The sequence below is a fragment of the Nipponia nippon genome, unplaced genomic scaffold, assembly GCF_047370975.1.
Source record: "Nipponia nippon isolate SJK-2023a ecotype South Korea unplaced genomic scaffold, ASM4737097v1 scaffold_14, whole genome shotgun sequence".
NCBI lineage: Eukaryota > Metazoa > Chordata > Aves > Pelecaniformes > Threskiornithidae > Nipponia > Nipponia nippon.
Window position 1 is genome coordinate 5,146,139 of NW_028262330.1, and position 18,479 is coordinate 5,164,617.

Consider the following 18,479-nt stretch of genomic DNA (forward strand, 5'->3'; position numbering starts at 1 on the left):
TGACTGGCGAGAGCACCACGTGCCAGCAGGCTCTGCCCCGCTGCAGAGAGGTCCCTGCCCACCGCCCCAGCACCTCCATGCCATCACTGTGCTGCTGCTCCCTCTGCCTGCGCTCCCCCCAGGCTCTCCCAGCCCCTCTGCGCAAGGGTAGCATCACGATTTACTGGGACTGGACTGGGACGCCTTTCCCAGAGAATGACAGGCACCCAGAAGCGTGGGAAGAGTGGGGGGCAATGGGGGCTGCGCAGGCTCCCAGGCAGGGTTCCCCGACTGCAGGACCTGCTGGCACAGAGCACGCGGCACTGGCAACAGCACAAACCAAAGCGCTTCCTCCTGCCGCCAGCATCGCCAGCCCCGGCCATGCTACAGCTCCCACCCAGCTGGCTCGGCTCACACTGTCCCAGCACCACGTGCTGCCCCGAACCCCCGCACACTTCCCCCTCTCTGGGGACACCCATGCAGCCACCATAGATTCCTGGTTTCTTGCTCCATCTCTAAAAGACACGTGGTTTAAACTAACCGCAGGCATACTGGAACCCGATATGGCCATTATGGATCAGCCCTGCCAGGGCACAGGGACCCCTGGGGAGCGCGGGTGGGATGTTGGGGAGGATGCCCCGGCTCCCTGGGAATACCTGGCCGAGCCTCCTCTGCACCCAGTTAAACTTCCTACCCCTCTTCCCACCGCTCGATGGCTCTCGGGGCATCACCAGAGCCCCCCCCCCGCTCTGAACTTCCACAGAAGCTGGAGATTGTACTGAAAACCTCTGCTCTGCGTATTCCCAGCACCCTCGCTGCTGCTGACCCAGATCCTGCCTCTGCCCCAGGCTGCTGTCTCCCTGCCTGCCATGACCATGAGATCACAGATGCCAGGCAGGGCCGGTGATGTCACCGGCACCCAGGTATGACCTCACCAGGTGAGGAGGGGTCCATGACCAACACACGGCAAGTATATGGGGCAGCAGCTGTGGCAGCCAGGAGGGGAGCAGAAATGCAGAGAAAGCACATGAAAATGTAATGGGATCTAGGGAAAAACACCACCTCGCTGAAACTTTCCTTGCCCCCTGCGGGGGTAGGGGGGGATGGGACAGGGGCCTGTGGACACTGCGACGTCCAGCTGGAGCTGCCAGCGCTGTGCGGAGCAGGAGAGCAGCTGGGCCAGCACCTGGGGACGTCCCGCTGCCCCTCATGCCATCCCTCCTCTGCCCTTCAGCCAACACGGTGAGAGTCGGGACCCTCAGTGCCCTCCACAAAACCCCGGACACCGGATTGCAGCCGTCGCCACAAGATGCGCAAGCAGGGAAGCTGGCGTTCCCCCGGCACGAGCAAACGGTGCACAGGCACCTCCCCGCAGCTGGCCACGTCCGAGCTCTGGGCTCACTGCGGGACATGTGGCAGCTCCTGCGGGGACACGGTTTACACCTGTGGTAGGGCAGGACAAGCAGGAGCTTGTCACCACAGCGGCGAGAGAGCCTGGCTTCTCGCCTTCAGCCAGCACGGCCCTTCCTAGAGCCTTTTCACTTGACAAAATATTTACATGAAATGGCAATTAGGCTCCCTAGATTTAATGAGAATTAACGTGCAGGCAGCAGCACCGTGGCAGAACAGATGCTGCTGAGCACCTCAAGCTCGTGGGCTGGGTGGGTAGCGCCGGCAGGGCCGTGGCAGGAAAAATGGCTGCACCACACTCAGCAGGGTGCCCCGCACCGGTGCTGCCAGGGCCAGAGCTACGGCCACCGCAGCGGCCGGTGTAGGACGCAGGAATGATGGAGGGTGATGCGAGGAATGAGCAATTGCAGACCTGGAGACCTGAAATGCCGCATTCCTGGAGTTGCCCCTTCCCTGAGATCAGACCTGCTGCCTGACGAGGGGTTCCCAGGAAAACGTACCCCCCCTCGAGCTGGTGCAGCGCTGCACACCGGGCTTGCAGGCTGCAGTGGGGGGGCTTTGGCAACAACCCGTGGGGCACCACTGCAAGAGGCAGGACGGGACGGTCAAGGCTGCCCAGGGGGGTTATCAAGTCCCCGAGCAGGGGCGAGAGCACGGGTGTCCGTGGCACTGTTGGTGCTGGACACAGGGCAGCCCAGGCTGGGACGCCACCAGGAGCGGCAGACAGGTGATGTGGGCAGAGAGGGAGTGCCAGGCAGGAGGTGCTCTGGAAGCAGATATTCAATCCTCATTATAAGGCTTTTTAAATGCACAGACAGGATATTAGCGTTTAAACAGGCTCTAGGACTCCAGGGCAAACTTTAAAAATCATAATATTTATAGAACCCTCCTTCCACTCGCCCCACATGCTCTTTATTTCGCCTGCAATTACTGCTAATTTGAAGACATTTTGCTTTGGCATCTTAGCCTGTTGCGGTGTCGATTACTGAGCCACCCGCTGCCGCCTGCCACCGCAGAGCTCCCCGCAGCGTTCCCGACGGTGGCCACGCTCCTGCCACGCAGGGAAACCAAACCCCTCCGTTTCCTCCCATGCCTGCGACGGAGAGACGCCTGCGATGCCAAGAAATGATGCTCAGCCGCTCTGCCGGGAGCAAAGCCCTCAGCTGGCCTCTCTCCCGGCAGGGCTAGGGATGCCTCTGCGCCCCGCACGATGCTGAGACCCAGCCGGGCTTGCTGGCTACATGCATTGCACAGGACAGGGAAGGGAGACCCTCAAGTGCCACTGCACTGCCCACTGCCCCAGGCAGCAAACGCATTGCGGGGAGCTGTGCTTGGAGCTCCCACTGGGACAGGCACCCCAGCACTGCTGCCCCGCACCCTGCACCAGCTGGAGCTCCGCGAAGCCATGCGGCGCCTACAGAGCCGCAAGCGGAAACTCCAGAGCAGCGTGCTTTCACAGCCGTGGCAGCTCATTAAGTCCCTGGGCAGAATTAACGCCCTGGCAGGAGAAGGCTCTGCGAGCCCCGACGGGCTCCTGACCGGCAGCTGCACGGAGCTCTCTCATGACAAAGCACCTTACGCCTGAAAGCTGCTTCTCTGAGAAACAATGAATTCGCATTATCCTCCTCTGCCCCATAAGCTCCTTTGCCCACATCCCCCTTCACCCGGCTCTGTCCGCTCTGCTCCTTGCTCCGAAATCCAGGGGACTGCAGCTCCCTGGAGCGTGTAATTCCCCTAGGGTCACCACAGCCTCTCACCCCCCACCCCGCCAGCTCAGCCAGCTCCAGGGGAGCCGGAGCAGGAGGGAGGGGGTGGAAGGATCTGGTGCTACTGGCTTAAGCCCTAGTTCATGGGCTGGGATGCCACAGGGAGCCCCCAGGACGGCGCAGAGCTTGACACTTAGCCCAGCTCCTCCACCTGGACGTGCAGCCCCACGGGAGGCTACTGGCCTCTGTCCCCTTCCCCTCTGCTCACTGTCCCAGCCGCACCAGGAGAGGAGTTCGCACCCTCATGCAGCATCCCGTCCCCGGCCACTGCAAAGTGCCTGGGCAGACCCCATCACGTCCCCCTCCTCCCTGTCCCCACTCAAAGCCCTTGGGATGGCCAAGGGGGTTTCAGCCGGTCCCCTGCCAGCCGCCCCCCCCAGACGGCTCAGCAGCTCCGCTCGCGCATGGAGAGCCCAAGCCCCCATAGAGCCCAGCCCTCCTGCCTGGCTGTGTCCCCGGCTCAGCGGGGGCCGACCAGACCGAACCGCACAGCCCGGTGGGCTGCAAACCACCTGAACGGGGACTGCGGTGCCGCAGCTGCAGAGGGACCTCAGGGTCCCCATGGGGATCTCAGCGGCCTCAGCCACCAACTTCAAGCTTGGGATACAAGTGCAGGGACCACCCTGCGAGCAGCCTCCAGATCCTGGGTGGGCACCGGAGGGGGACAGACCCCCAGGCGAGAGAAGCTGGCTGCTGCTCCCTGCAGACCCATCACCTGAACACCCCGCTGCCACCCCAGACCCATGTCCCTCCCAGCACAGCCCCTGGGGCAGGCTCTGGAGCCCACCACTCCCTGGCAGCAGAGATGTGCCCGAGCGGCTGCTCGCTGACCCAGCACAGCCGAGAGGGGACAGGGGTGGGGGGGTGTTTCTGGGCAGCTTCTGGCCACCCTGGGCAGGCGAGGCGGCTGCTGCCTGCGGCCAGCACCTGGGGGGAGCTCAGCGGGAGCAGAGGAGAGGCAGGACGGTGGGCTGGGGTGCCCTCAGGCAGGGATGAGGCCACAGTGCCCAGGCAGGGAGCCTTGCCCACCTCCGCTGCTGCCCCGTTCCTCCCTGATGCCAGGCCTGCCTCCAGCATCGCAGCCCGTCCCCTGCCCACTGGGAGGAAAGCTATCCCTGGCCAGCCGCTCAGCCGGGAAGCAACAACGGCAGGAAACAACCCCGATCCTGAGCAAAACGCCAGCAGAGAGGGAGGGGAAATGCCCACCCTTGGTGGTGGTACCTACCCAAAAATACATCATCATGTCGGCAGCAGGGTGCTGAGGGGCTCCGCGGGATCAGCGGGAGGGCGGTGGGCTGCTCCCTGACGCCAGGCGCTGCTCCTCCTCGGTGGGCTCTCTCCCCTCGGGCGCTTGCTGTCCGGCTCCAGCGCCAAGGGCCGGCACGGACGGGTGCCCTGCGTGCTCGCCTCCCTCCCCGGCACGGCGTGGTCGCTCGCCGTGGGCCACCGCACGCTTCAGAGCCAGCTGCTGGCATCCGACATGCTGCTGCTGGGTGGGCTGGAGAGCAGGGGCCAGAGGACGGACGCGGGGACAGGGGCTTATTCACCCCAGGGAAAAAAAAACGGGAGAGGGAGGAATAAAAATGAAATCCTCTCTGGTGTCTTTAAAAGCAAAGGGAAGGGCAAGCGCGCGAGGGGGAGCAGACCTGCTCCCCAGCTGTAGAGCCTGGGCAGGGGTCCGGGGCTGGGCTGGGCTGGGCGTTGGGGGGTGGCCGGCAGCAGCAGCGGCAGCGTGTGTGCTCGCGGTGCAGCGTGGGCTCCGGCGCTGACACTCGGAGGAGCCGATGTCCTGCCTCAGCATTTTTCAAGCTACCCTGTCAATAGGGGAATCAGTTGCTCTCGCGGTTAACCTGCCGGCTCCCGGCACCCCCTCAGCGGGCAGCGGTTTGCACGGCTGCCCGCTCCCCATCTCTGCTCCTGGCAGGCAGAGATGTTTAGCCAGGGTCTGGCAGGCCCTGCCAGGATGAGCTGTCTTGGGGGGCCCAGCATCTCACTCTGCAGGATGTGGCTGGGCTGCGAGCCAAAGGAGGGCAGAGCCAGCAGCCCCCAGTCCCCACGTGCAGGAGCAACGGGGACGGTTCCTGCACAAGCCGGCTGTCCTGCAGCCCAGGATGTGGCCACTGTGGTCAGCATGACAAGGGCACCCAGAAGTCCCCGCTGACATTGGGACAGTGGCTGTCCCTTGAGCCCCAGCATCACACCCCAGCAGACCCCCAGGACAGAGGTTGGACTGGGGAGAGCCGCGGGACCGGCCGAGATCCCTCAGGGTGGACCACCGGGACGAGCCTCGCTTGGGGTCTGCCTGCAGCCCGGTGGCAGCAGGGCTCCTCCGCCCATGGGGCAGCGAGGCTCCCGGGGCGAGCTGGACCTTCCCCGCAGGCACGGCGGCTCAGCAGCAGGGCAGTGCTGCTTGTCAGGCACTAAATCTCCCATCCTCCTGGGGTACTGCTCGGCGCAGGAGAGCGAGGGGACCGTGTGCGCTGAACCACATGCAGAAGCAAGGGAATAAATAAGAATAAGGGAAGGCACAGGAGCGAGAGGGGTGGCAGATCGGTCTCTGGGGCCCAGCTGGCTCTGACATCTCCAGCCCCATAATCATATTCAAAGCAGAGCCAGGCTGAGGCATTTCTCCTCCAGCAGAGCAATAAAAGCAAGCAACACTCTCAATAATTCAGCACCAGGAGAGGGTGATAAAGCAGAGGAGTCACCACTGCAGGCAGCTGGGGCGAGGGGCTTCCCACTCCTTCTTATATCTTGGTGATCAAAACCCTCTCCTCTTTCTCTGTGCCCTGCAAACACAGCCCCAGCCATGGCCCAGGACCCTGCAGCCCGCTGGACCCCCATGCTGCTGTCCGGGACGTGCTCTCGGTGTGCACCGGCTGCATGGAGACCCGGGGCAGAGGGGCTCAATGCAGCAGATTAAAAACCCTCCGTTACCATGCAAGCCAAAACCCGGGGGTCACTGGGCAGAGAGGCAGCGCTGTCCCGAAGCCAGGGGAGGGGCTGGCAGCGGGACGGCTTCCCCAGCTCAGCTCCCTGGCCCAGCTCTCTGCCCAGCGCTGTTTCACCTCCTCTAGCTTCAGCATCCCCAGCCCCGCATCCACGCATGCCCTCGCCCCAAGGCACCTTTGCAAACAGCACCCCGTCACCCTGCAGCCATGTCCCAACTCTCCCATCCAAACCAGGCTCCAGGGCTTCTCAGCCACAGGACACCGACCCCACTGCTGCCTCCCCTCCACTGCAGGGCACATCTCCACTCCAGACACAACTGTGCGGCCACAGCCTGGTGTGCTCCGGGCACCCACAGCCCACCGCAGCCCCAGGGACCGACCAGAGTGCCACCTGCCCCCTGCACGCAGCCGGACACCGGCAGGGAGCGAAGTCCTTGCTTTGGCACGGAGAGCAAGTTGCAGAGACATCAGTACAGACACGAACGCAGAGGTAGGGGTGAGCTCTAGGCCCACAGCAAGCTCCCTGCCTGCCCTGTTGTCCAGCTCCAGCGATCACCCGTGCCTTGCCTGCCCTGCCCACACTGCACCAGGGCTGCCAGGTTTCCTAAACGGCCCAGCAAGGGGCCAGCCAAAGCTCGGACTCTTGCTCCTGCACGGAAACAAACCACCACGCCGCAGCAGCCCCGGCCCCCTGCATCCCGGCCCCGCAGCCAACTGGCACGTTTTCACCCCAGGCTCACACCCACAGCCCAGCCTTCATCCTGTTAATCCTGGTTCGCGCTGCCTGTGAGCCCAACTCCTGCCCCAACCTTCCCACTCCTTCTAGCAGCTCCTTTTCCACACTTCTCATGGTGTCTCAGGACCCTTCTGGACCACGACCCCCTCCCAGCGGGTCACCTTCGTCCTCATCCTGCCAACGACAGAGACGAGAGCATCCCCCCCAACACCTCTTTCCTTCATCACTTTTGCACAGTGACACCTTCCCAGTGCCCAGCACCACCGCTTCGGCCACCGCCACCCCCAGTCTCGCTGCTGCACAGGCACATCCAGATCAGTGCTGGGGCACGGAGAGATGGAGGTACGAGCATCCTCATCCCCAGCCCCTTGTCTTATGTTTGCTCCTCTGTTTTACCAGCTTGGACCAGGGGGGAGCATGGGTTTGTGCTGTACTTAGCAGGATGGACCTTTAGGGGCACCTGGTCCCCCCGCTCTGCGATGGGAATAGAGTCTACTGCCACAAAGCCGAGCAACACAAAGTTACGATGGGAAGGAGCCATCCCCGTCTGCCCAGCAGGCACTGGGCTGGCAGGGGACATCTGGCCCAGCCATCCCCCTCACGTGCACAACCCAACGCCTGCCCGAGTTGGGTTTCAGCCTGGAGTGACACCTCACAGCAAGGGCTGCAGGGGCAAACATACCCTGCGGCGGGCAACTGCCAGGGGCTGGGGGCTGGCACCACCCTGGTAAGGACAGGGTCCCCTCAACAGGCTTCCCCAGGGACGGCTCCCGGGAGCCTCACAAAGCACAGACAGACAGACAGCAACGTCAGCACACACGGACAGCTCACAGACACTGCAGCCCTCGGCCCTCTTCACCCGGGACTCACGCCACTCACGTCACGCCTGCGCGGGGGCTTGGCGCCCGGTGGGTGCCGGGGGCTGCTGGCGGAGAGGAGCGGGCAGCCTTCCTCCCGGCCCTCCCCGGCGCACGGCTCTGCGCCTGCCCGCTTGCCCTTGCCGGACCCCAGAGCCGCGGGCAGAGGGTGCTGCTCTGTCCCACCTGGCCCCGTGCAGCTCGGGCAGCAGCACCCATCACCTGCCCCTACACATGCAGGTTTTAGCATGCAGTTTTATCATGCTCAGAGGGACCCTGGGCCCCAAGAGCAGTGGGTCAGGCTGTGCAGCCAAGTGGCCCCAGGAGCCGCTGCCTGAGCCCCAGAGCAGCCCCTTGCCTCTCTGGCCCGTCAGAAATGAACGCCTCCATACCTTTTATTCAGCCCAGCTCCTCCTGCGGTGCTCGCGCTGGGCTCTCTAAGAAAAGACAAGAAAGAGGAGGAAGAATTAAAATCAATGATCATCATTGCTAACCTGCCTACAGTCAATGCTATTTGCTCATTGACTGGCAAAATGTTCGAATATGAGTATGAACGTGAGCATTATCTCCCCAGGCGTGCTGGGAAACCTGCCCTGGTTAAGAGCTGGCAGCCGGGCCAGGGGTTCAGCCCGTGGCGGCCGAGCCCTGACGCTGAGCAGCAACATGGCCCACCTGCACTTTGCGACTGGAGCAGAAGCCCTGCCTCCAGCTCTGCCAGCATACCTTGAACCTGACCCAGCTCCTGTGGACCACGGGCCCCTTCCTCAGCTTCCCCAGGACTCTGCAAGTGCAGCCCTGGCCCCACACGCAGCCCACGGCTCAGTGGGGTTGGACAGGACACAGCCGTCAGCGAAGTGCCAGATGCCCAGCCGGTTCGGCGTGCCCCAAGCCCTACGCCCACCCCAGCTCGCTGCACGCACCCAAGGATGCTCCTGCATTTCTGCCCCCCGGCAAGTGCCCGTCCATGCCCCTCACACTCCGGCACAGTGTCACGCTCCCGCAAGGAGTGAGCCCTGCGGCACACGGCTCTGCCGCCGCCGTCCCAGCTCCGGGCACTTCTTGGAGAATATCGTCGAATTTCAAAGAAAACTTCCTGAAAGCTGCACTTCAACTAATTGGCTTTTGCAACATTGCCAACCCAAATGTTCATAAATCATGTCAGACCTTAAAAAATAATGAGAACAGCTTATACATCACGAGAGTTTTTCAAAAAAGAGTAAGCGAGGGCTGTTTCTGTTTGTGAACTGCTTGCTTGGGGACCTGGAGGTGTCGAGTCCCGCAGCCTCTCCTTGCCCGCCCAGGCAGGCAGCCACAGCTCTACTTTTAAATGCCGGAGCTGCGATGCTCCTCCAATCTCCCGGCGCAGACGGCAGCACCGTAAGACGAGGCAGCCCTGGGTGCACAGGAGTGGGTGTAAGGACCCTGCACACGGGGCTGGCCGGGGACAGAACAAGCCTGTCCCCAGGGCCGGGCAAACAGACGCTGCTCCAAACCCATGGCTGGATCCCTGCGAGAGCATGGCCGCGGACAGTCCGGAGGTGTAGCCGCACGTGGTGGTGGCTCGGGAAGAGAGGAGCCGGTTCCCAGGCACTTCTGTTAGCAAACACTGCTCTTAGCCGCACAGCAGGATAATCAATTATGGTAATTCCTGCCTCAATGAATCAGATTCATGGAGGAGCACAGCTCATTAGGCTGGTGCTGACTTCCATTAGTGCTCTTATGATAAAAACCCTCCAGAAAGCTCTTGCCCAGCCAGACACATTTTCCAGGCTCGAGGGTCTTCCCTCCCTGGCCCCCCATGGGGCAGATTCAGCCATGGGACTCCAGTGCCCCAAAAAAGTTGGTCGAAAACTCCCCGGTCCCCAGCAGCAAAGGGACATCCCCGCACAGCCGCAGGCCCGGCAGAGCCTCAAGCCCTCCTGCCTTGCAGCAACTGCTCCCGAGGTCTTCCTCGGCTTCGCCAAGAAATCGCTCACCAGGATCCCTGGCAGGGGAAGGCAGGAGACGGCAAAGCGGGAGCAGAGAACTCCAGCGTGGGCTACAGTAGGTTTGGGTGTGCTGGGAACCCAGACAGCCTGTTTGGCAATGAATAATTGAAGGATGCTCACTCTCCTTGGGGAGGTACAGTGATGGGTAAAATCTCATTTCCCAAACACATTTCCCAAGGAAGGCACCTTCTCAGAAACTCCCCACAGCAGCTTGGGGCCCCGGCAGTCGGGATGCGCCGCGCTTGCCTGTGCGGCTGGGGAGCTCGCCGAGCCTGGCACCAGCCCAGGCAAAAATCTCAGGTGGTCCCAGGCACCACAGGGACTGGGATGCTCAGCCAAAACCTCCCTGTCCTGCCACGTACAGCAAAGCAGGTGAGGAAAAGCCCCGGCAGAGCATTGACGGGAGGTGAGCCAGGAGCAGCTCAGGCTCTGGGCGATCTGGGGCAGATCTTGCCCCTGCCCCTGCTTTTCTGGCAAAGCTCCGGGCTGATGGGCTCCAGCCAGGCAGGAGACAGCCCCGGGTACCTGCTGAAGCCCCAAGCAATCTCACATGGACCCACATCCAGAACGGGCGAGCCCAGCGCAGGCCAGCTCATAAGCAAAACCCAACCTAGCTAAACCCACTTGGATCTGAAATAGGGTATCTGCATGGGGCCCCCTGGAAAGGCAACCTGTGTCACCCAGCCTGGCAGCTGCACGGGGCCCCACGGATGCTGCACCCCAACAGCCCCCATCCCCACTTTGCAACTGTGGGACAAACCCTGCGGCAGGCCTGGGCAAGCTGCCCCGCTCCGCTTTGCTGGGAAACTTCTCAGTAGTTTTTCAAAGTACGTTTTGACCCCCCTTCCCTCCACCAAAAATCCTAAATTAATTTTGCTTTTAATTAAATTCATTAGCAAAGATTATCTGGCTGAGGAAAAATAATATCCTGCCCCTCCCCCAGCAGCCCTCTCTATTTATATCCCCTATATACATAAGCAGCAGCGAATATTTCTTTATGGGCCATTAAAGGTTTAATGTTTAATTTATAACCACGTTCTCTGGCGGGCGGGATGGCCAGGCACAATGTCAACACTTTTAATTAAATGAGAAGGAATTTTTTTTAACTAAGATAAAACACCCCGTTCCCAGCAGCTCCTGGAGGTGCGTGGCAGGAGCGGGCAGGAGGCTGGGGCTGTCCCGCGTGCCGGCAGCGCCGGCTCCCGCTCTCGGGCTGTGTTTTACCACCGTCCAGCTCTGCCCGGCTGCCTGCTGCAGAGCCGGGGCCATGCCGCGCTGCCGGACAAGAGCTGCAGGCAGAAGGTGCTCGGGCAGCACCCAGAGGAGCCCTGGCTCGTGGCGGGGCTGGGTGAGGGGCTGTCACCAGGACAGCTTTAGGGCTGAGTAACTGTTCAGGAGAGTCCCCAAACCGGTGGCTCCAGTCCAGAAAGTGCAGTCACTCCTTGGGGACAGTGACACCCACATGGCGCTGTCCCCTCTTTGGTAACCCCCTTCCCAACACTGCAACTGGCCGGCTCCTGCCTGCCTGGGGGACCTGCTCCACCTCACCTCGCCCAGGCGTAGGCAGGGTGTGCAGGTGGAGTGGCACGGGGACAGGCAGGACAGGCAAGGTCCCTGGCACAGGGCTGACCACCAGCTCCAGCTGCAGGTTCCTCGGGGGCAGAGGTGAGTGTCGCACCGCGGGGCAAGGGCTGCCGTAGGCACGGGCAATGCCCAGCACCCTGCAGCTCCCCCCGCCCAGGGAGAACCATCTCCTTTGGCAAAGGACAACCGGAGCCCTTCAGCCCACAGGGAGGGGACAGCGTGACCCAGGGAGTGTGCCCGCTCGGCATGGCCCCTGCCAGCATCACCAGTCCTAACTCCAGTTACCAAAACACCAGCCTGAGTAATTGGTGTGAATCTTTCAACCTAAATTCTTGCTGCAACTTCTGCTCATTCCCCGGCACTTCCTCCCACCAGCTCGATGATGGCAGCTCTTTCAGCATTGCCACCTCTCCCCTCCCAGTGCGCCGCGCTCCCGAGGAGGACAAAGTACTTCCGACACATGCATTGCCCATAACACCCGCTGGCAGAGCCGCGTGGCACCCACTTGCATGGCTGGCACCACCGGAGGAGTCTGGCATTCCCGGCTCATCCCACTGGCTTCCCTCCCATAGCCTCTTGTCCCACCCCACATCGGACACGGGGGAACAGGAGTGAAGGGGGAACGCGTCCTGCCGCACAGCTGGCCCATGTGGGGCTGGGCACCTCCCGGGCCCCTTCTCAGTGCTCTCCCAGCAGCAGCAGCCTCAGCTCTTGGCAGTGGGAGAGCACAGCCCTTCCTGCCTGGAACCCAGAGAGGGGTGGCTCTGAGTAGGCAGGTTCCCATTAATGGAGTATTTTATCTTACGGGAGAGATTAAATCTCTGCACAGAGAAGCGCAAAAGAGCTGAGTCAGCAGCTGGCTGGGGGGTGGCAGGTTCAGCCATAAGCATTTGGCTCCAGCACAGCACTTCAGTGCTTCACCCTCCTGCGGTCATGCTCTGCCAGGCAGCGTCCAGCCCCGAGCGCCCGGCACGCACCCCTCTCCCTGCTCCGGCGAGCGCCGAGCCAGCTGGAGGAGCCACAGGCAGCATGGGTGGTGGACAGGACCAGCCCCGGCCCCCTTGTACCGCCTGGCAGCCCCACGCCAGTCCTCTGCCATGCTGCTGGGCACCAGGCGAGCCAAGCGCCCCGTGGCACCAGTGGGCTGCCTTCCTCCCTCCTTCCCTCATCATCCTTGGCACAGCAAGGACGGGTTGGCAGGAGGTGTCCCGGTGCAGCCGCTGTGCCCACAGGAGCGTGCCAGGGCAGTGAGGTCCAGACCTCGTCCGGGGCACAGCCCTCGGCAAGCACCACAGGTCCCCAGCCCATCCCTCCCTGGAGGGCTCCGCTGCCTGCACCGCAACGGGTGCTCCTCACAGAGCCGTGCCAGTGCTCCCACGGACACAACTCTCACGTCCAGCACGGATCCGCATTGGCTATGAAGCCAAGTAAGAGGCAGAGCGGCCACTCGCTGCTCACGCACCCACAACCACACATGGGCGCATGCAAGGAGCAGGCGTGCGAGGGCTGGCCACCACCGTTGTGAGCCAGGGAACAGAGTGATGATGGCACCGTGCCGCTCACTAAAAGCATGAGTGTCACTAAATCAATAATTCATTTACTTTAATGAGATAAGTACTTTGAAAACTAATTGCAAACCTGCTCCATTTACTCCAACCCGTTATAGCCTTTAATGTAAATGGCAGAAACGCTGCTGGAGGAAGGGGAAGGGCTTTTGGTGGGAGATAGTATGTCGTCCTTCCCCCTTCTTCTAAGAAAGAGAAATATGAGTCATAAACAGGGACGGTGAAAAGCGAAGTAACTGTCCAAATCACTGCGTGGAAGCGCCAATGGTGGAGCGAGGGGAGCACCCAGTCCAGCCTCCTGGGGCCACCGCTGTCCCTCTGCACATGGTGCCACCACGGAAGGGTCTGCCAAGAAACCACCCCCAAAGGACTGTCACCAGCACCGAGGAGACGACGGAGGGGCAGAAAATACACCCAGCACGTGGGAGTTGCCGAGGGCACGCACCGCGGCTGGAAGCTGTTCTGCCCGGGGCTGGGCCCTGAGTGTAATTAGCAGAGCTGATGGGCCACCAGGCAGAGAGAGAAACCACGTTTGGAGCCCTGACTCGGGTGCAGTGAGGAGCGCTTCCCCAGCCTGCTGCCATCGCCGCTGTCCTGGCAGCGCCAGGGCTCACAGCTCTGCCTTAGGCAAGACCCACCAGTGCTCTGCTGGTGCTGCCTGTGCTGGCATCGGGGCAGCAGAGGGGATGGGGCACCGCTCTTCCAGACCCCCCCCAGCCGGACCACAAGCTGGCTGCTGCACACACTGCAGGTGGTCGCTATAACAATTCACGGCTCGTTATAAAAATCACCGCCGTATCGCTGGCACAGCATCCTCCAACGCCAGCCAGCAGCTGCCAGCTCCTCCTGCCTCAGCAGGAGCTGCCCCTTCCCACCTCTCCAGCACCCGCCAGCCAGGGCGGGCAGCGCAGGCAGAGCCCTGGCCGCACAGGCAGAGCAGAGCGGCACAGTCCCCTTGTGCCCGGCTCCAGCACAGCCAGGGAGCAGGGGCAAGCAGGGGTGTCCTGCCAGGCCCCGGTGCTGTTCCTGAAAAGGAGCAAGCGGCTCCCGGCGGCGATGCTGACGCGTTCCTGAATGGCAGCCGGAGTGGGAGCTGGACACCAAGGGCTCTCTTCTCGCTTGCTGGAGCAAATGGCAGGTCATAAAAAGGAACCATGACAGAAGAGAAAATGTTCCAGAGTCCACAAGGACCAGTCCAGGGTAAATCCATCTGCTCAGCAATTTGGCTAGAAAATCCTTTCCAATCATCCGTGCTGTAGGTCCTTCACCCCCAATGTGCAGCTCTGGGCAGAGTGTTTTCCACTCTGGCAGCCGCCGGCAGCTCAGGCAGGGGCCCTGGTGCTTGGTGATCCCACGCCACCTCTGGCAGGGATGCTCAGGGAGCGGGGGGTCACGCCGCCCCTCGCAGCACGCCCTGGCCAAGCCCATGCTCCAGGGACCCTCTCACTAGCACTGTCGCAGCCGGTGGCAAGGGGGGGACACAAACCATGCACCCATGGGCACGTCTGGACAGAGGGACCAACAGCAGCACCAGCTGCATGGGCTCTTCCCTGTGCTGCCGGCTCACTCAGGAGGAAGAGTGCACTATCCATCCCTGGGTCCCGGATCCGCTGCACCATTTGCGGGATGCAGGAGGGCTCCCGGGAAGCCCAAACCCCACCTGGACCTCCATGACCGGCCCTGCAGCACCTGGCCCTTGCCCCCTGCTGCAGGCAGAGGCAGGGAGGCAGCCCTGCAGCAGCCTCCAGCAGCCAGCCCCAGGAGCCACAGCTGAGGAGAGACGGGATAATCCCCGCCTGGCAGAGGACTCGGCACGGCTCAGCCTCTCGCTGACACCACGGCGCAAACAGACCCGGAGATCTCCCTGCAGGCATCCCTGTGAATCCCACCTCAGCCTCTCCTGTCTCACAAAAAAATCAATGGCAAGCATCTCAATTAATCACACCAGGGGCAAATTGATTAGGAGCCTAAATAAGGTCAACATGGTTGTCTGCTTATAGGGTAGGACCCCTTAATCATCATTTTATCTGCAATAGGCTGCGGAACCTGCAATCACACCGTCTTTGGGAGCATGGAGGGATTTTTCACTTATCTCCTGCAATTGCTAGGGACAGCAGAATAGGAGCCATGGCTCTGCCATAAAGGAGCTGAATTCCAGCACACAGCAACTGCCCAGCCACACGCAGCTGCGAGACCTGAGCATGAGACCCCGTGGCCCACCAAGCTCAGCTGCCTTCTCTGATTCAGGGGAAGACAAAAGCAATTAAGCACTGCTGCTCTAGGTGCACCACATTCCCTCCTGACCCCAAAACCAACAGCTTATGCTGGAGATTTGATTAGCCCTGTCATTATCTTAGATTGCATACCTGAAAATATTGTTAGCGGTCACAACAGCATTGAACCTTTGCAGAAACCCAGCCACAGGTCTCCTCTCAGTTGCCCTCGGCAGCTGGAAATCCCCTGGGCTGCTTCTCTGCTCCTCAAAGCGCCGCGCTCTTGTCTCTGCAAAACCTGCCGCTCTCGGTACAGAGAGCAGCCCACTGCTTGAAGCCGAGGGGTTTTACAACATGACTCTGTCCTCTCCGCTGTGGCAGGCGGCAGGGTATTTCATATGGTCCCATGTCCCTGCTGGGCACTCTGCACAGTGAGCAGTGCTGTGGGTTGGGATCCCCCCGGCTGCCCCAGGGAGAAGTACCCCAGGAGGTCCCCGGGGCAGTGCGGTGGGCACGGCGGTCTGCCAGGTATCCCCAGCGCCCGCAGCCCAGGGGGACCCGCTGCCTCCCCACCGTCTGCCACGGCTCGCACCCTGCCCAGACCCTGCTCGGCCCGACTCCGGCGGGGGGTTACGGGGCTCTCCGGCCCCTGGTACCGGGGCTGCTGGCACGGTTTGACGGCAAGGCATAGGACAGAAAGCAACTCAGGGCTGGCACAGCTCATCCTCCCTGCAGGTCACTGGGCGGCCGGGTACTGCACCCCCATACGCAGCAGATGATTCCTTCCCGCTCACAATTTGAGAACAAAAAGCCCCCCAAGGCAGTGCAGGCGCAGTGGGACAGCACAGGCAGGGCCCCCACGGCAGCGCAGCCCCCCAGCGCGCTCTTCGGAGCTCAGCTCGTTGCGGGCTGATAACACCATTTGCTTCGCCAATAGACTTTCCAATTGCAAGTGAAATCAATTCAATTGGGTGTTTTACTCAGTCGGGACTCTGCTAACAGCAGCCGATTTCCCTGCCCGTCTCCCTCAGCGGCTGCTGAGAGCCGCAGTCGATCGCGCCCCGCCGGCCCTGCCAGGGAAAACGGGGCTTTTCCCTCTTCCCCTGCCAGACACACGCAGGGCAGTGGGAGCACAGACCCCCCTCACTGGGATGCTAGGGCTGATCACAGGGAAGGCAGGGCCAGCAGAAGGCAAATGGCTCGTGCCTCGCTGCCAGATGGGAGCCCCGGAGGGGGCTGCGCTTCCCAAGAGGGGGCTGCCAGCACCGCTCGGCCCCAGGAGCTCCACAGCACCCACAGGCAGAAGGACAAGCAGAGATCGTGTCTAGCAGCATCCTCCCCTGGCTCAGCCCTGGCCACCAGCAGGGACCCCTCACCCTCCTGCTGGGGCAGGGTGGGCTCCCCTGCTCTGTGGGGATGCTCCGGACAAACCATTTGCAAGCCATGGGCCGGGCTGGTGTGGGGGACGGAGCAGAGATCGTTTCTCTGGTCCCCACAAGCCACCGTGTGCTGCCCGTGGCCCCTCTGGCACCGGTACACCCCTCACCTCACCCGCACACCACAGCCCCGGCAACACGCTGCTTCCTTTTGTTGTAAATACAGTTATAAATATTATAATTTGGTTTAATATTTAATATAGTCAGGTTAAATAAGCATTCCCAGCCCCATAAATAATCATTAACAGAGGGTTCTAATTGTGCTGTTGGGATCCTGCTTCATGACTTATTTAAAGGGCAAACGCTATTCCCATCCTCGGCTCCCCCGTACACCATAAATTAACCTACGGCTCAACCTCTTTAGTGAGAACCTGATGGGACATGACAAAAGGAGACAGCTCCGCTCCGGGAACGACCACTGCCGAGATCACTTGATGCGGAGCAAGGGAGGGACGTGGCAGCCAGCGGGATGGCCAGGACCGAGCAGGCAGGGATAGGGGGACCGGAGCTGCTGGAGGAGCCTGCAGGAACACGGAGCAGCCTGCAGCAGCTGCAGCACCTGCGAGCGGGGTTAGACCATGGAAGAAGAGCCGTGCATATCAGGATGTCCCTGGCTGCAGACACCCAGGCGTAGGCACAGGGTGAGCCCCGGAGCAGAGGTAGGCAACCCACGGGCGAGGGGCAGCCGCCCAGCGCGGGGTCTCCGCTCGGCCCCCGCTGCTCCCGGGCTCCGTCAGCAGAGATGCAGAGGCACAAAATGCGGCAGGGCGCGTGGAGGACGGGGGAAGCTTTTATCCTAAATACAAACCTACTGTAAAATTGATTAGAAACAATAGCAAAAAGAAACAAAAAAATCAAACCACCAAAAACCCAGAGCGCACAGTGAATTGGCCAGGGGCGAGCATTTTGAAAGCGCAGGAGAACTGAGACACGGAGGACAACTAAAGTGCAGGAAAACCTCCGTGTAAGTGTTTTCCCCTTAAGGGACGCATTGATGCATTGCTTTAAAAAAAGGTTTGTTTTTTGCTCTCTGTAGCTTAATTTCATCTTGAAATGAAAAACTACAAAAGTAAATGGAAAGAGCCCTCTCCACCGAGCCTGGACGGCCGCCTTGCCACGGCTGGGCTGATTTTGCTGGAAGCGCAGGTGCCCTCAGCTCTGCGCCTGGGCAGGGACGTCCCCGGAGCCAGGGAGGAGGGCACCGGGGAAGCAGCTCTGTGTGCCCAGTTCTGGACGGACACACTGCTGCAACCCAGGAGAAGCGGGGACGCTGACCAGAGGGAAACCTGGATGCTGACCTGCTCTCCCCAGATGCCTCGGGCTGCTCCTGCTCGCCTGCCCAGGGCTCCCCGCTGATATAGTCAGAATGGTCACACTCAGGGGTCTGTCCCCAAAGGGTATCCCATGCCCTCCGGCCACACGGGCAGCAGTGTGGGGCAGCCCCGCACCCAGACGCAGCCCCCCGGGGCGGGCACGTTGTTGTCACTCCTCCTGCCCCCCAACAGCAACACCTCCCGCAGGCCCTGGGACCGGCGCAGCGCAGGCGATGAGCAGGTTAGCATCGATCCCTCTGGCCGGGATTGAGTTTCCATCGAGTGGGCGGGCTGGGGCAGGGACTGAGCTGGGAGGAAGCCTGGGGTTTCCATTTCATCCCTGCACTAGTTTCTCCTGCTCAAGTCAGCGCATTAATCAAAGAGATCGGCCAAGTATTAATGCTAATGAAGCAGCAGCAGCGTGGCTCTCGCAGGGTGGGAGAGCCCCCCTGCAGCACTGGGCACCAGTGCCAAGGGCAGAGGCGAGGGGGAGCCCAGCCCCTCCAAGGGGCTTCTGCCTGACTGGGGAGGGGGCACGGAGGCTGGGACAGCCTCTTAGCACAGTGTCACTGCTGGCCACACATGAAAGCCTGAGTCGCCCCTGCACACAGCCAGCCGGAGACCTCCAGCCCACGGTGAGCATCGCCCAGCACAGCTCGGGACCCCACAGCAGCATCACCA

General features: G+C 61.7%; 1 protein-coding gene across 14 annotated transcripts in view; it reads right to left on the reverse strand.

Moving 5' to 3' along the window:
* Positions 1 to 18,479, reverse strand: part of RBFOX3 (RNA binding fox-1 homolog 3) — a 190,410-nt gene that overhangs the window by 30,045 nt on the left and 141,886 nt on the right. For 12 of the 14 annotated variants that reach the window (XM_087750700.1, XM_087750705.1, XM_087750697.1 and 9 more), the window contains one exon: positions 8,092 to 8,136. The exons of 1 other annotated variant lie outside the window; for it this stretch is intronic. Coding sequence is in view for 1 of the 13 variants with exons in the window: in XM_087750704.1 (XP_087606830.1) it covers positions 4,381 to 4,398 (18 nt within the window). In the remaining 12 variants the exon portion in view is untranslated. Of the gene's footprint in view, positions 1 to 4,380; positions 4,694 to 8,091; positions 8,137 to 18,479 lie in introns of all 14 variants that reach the window. One more of the 14 variants, XM_087750704.1, reaches the window with a different exon arrangement.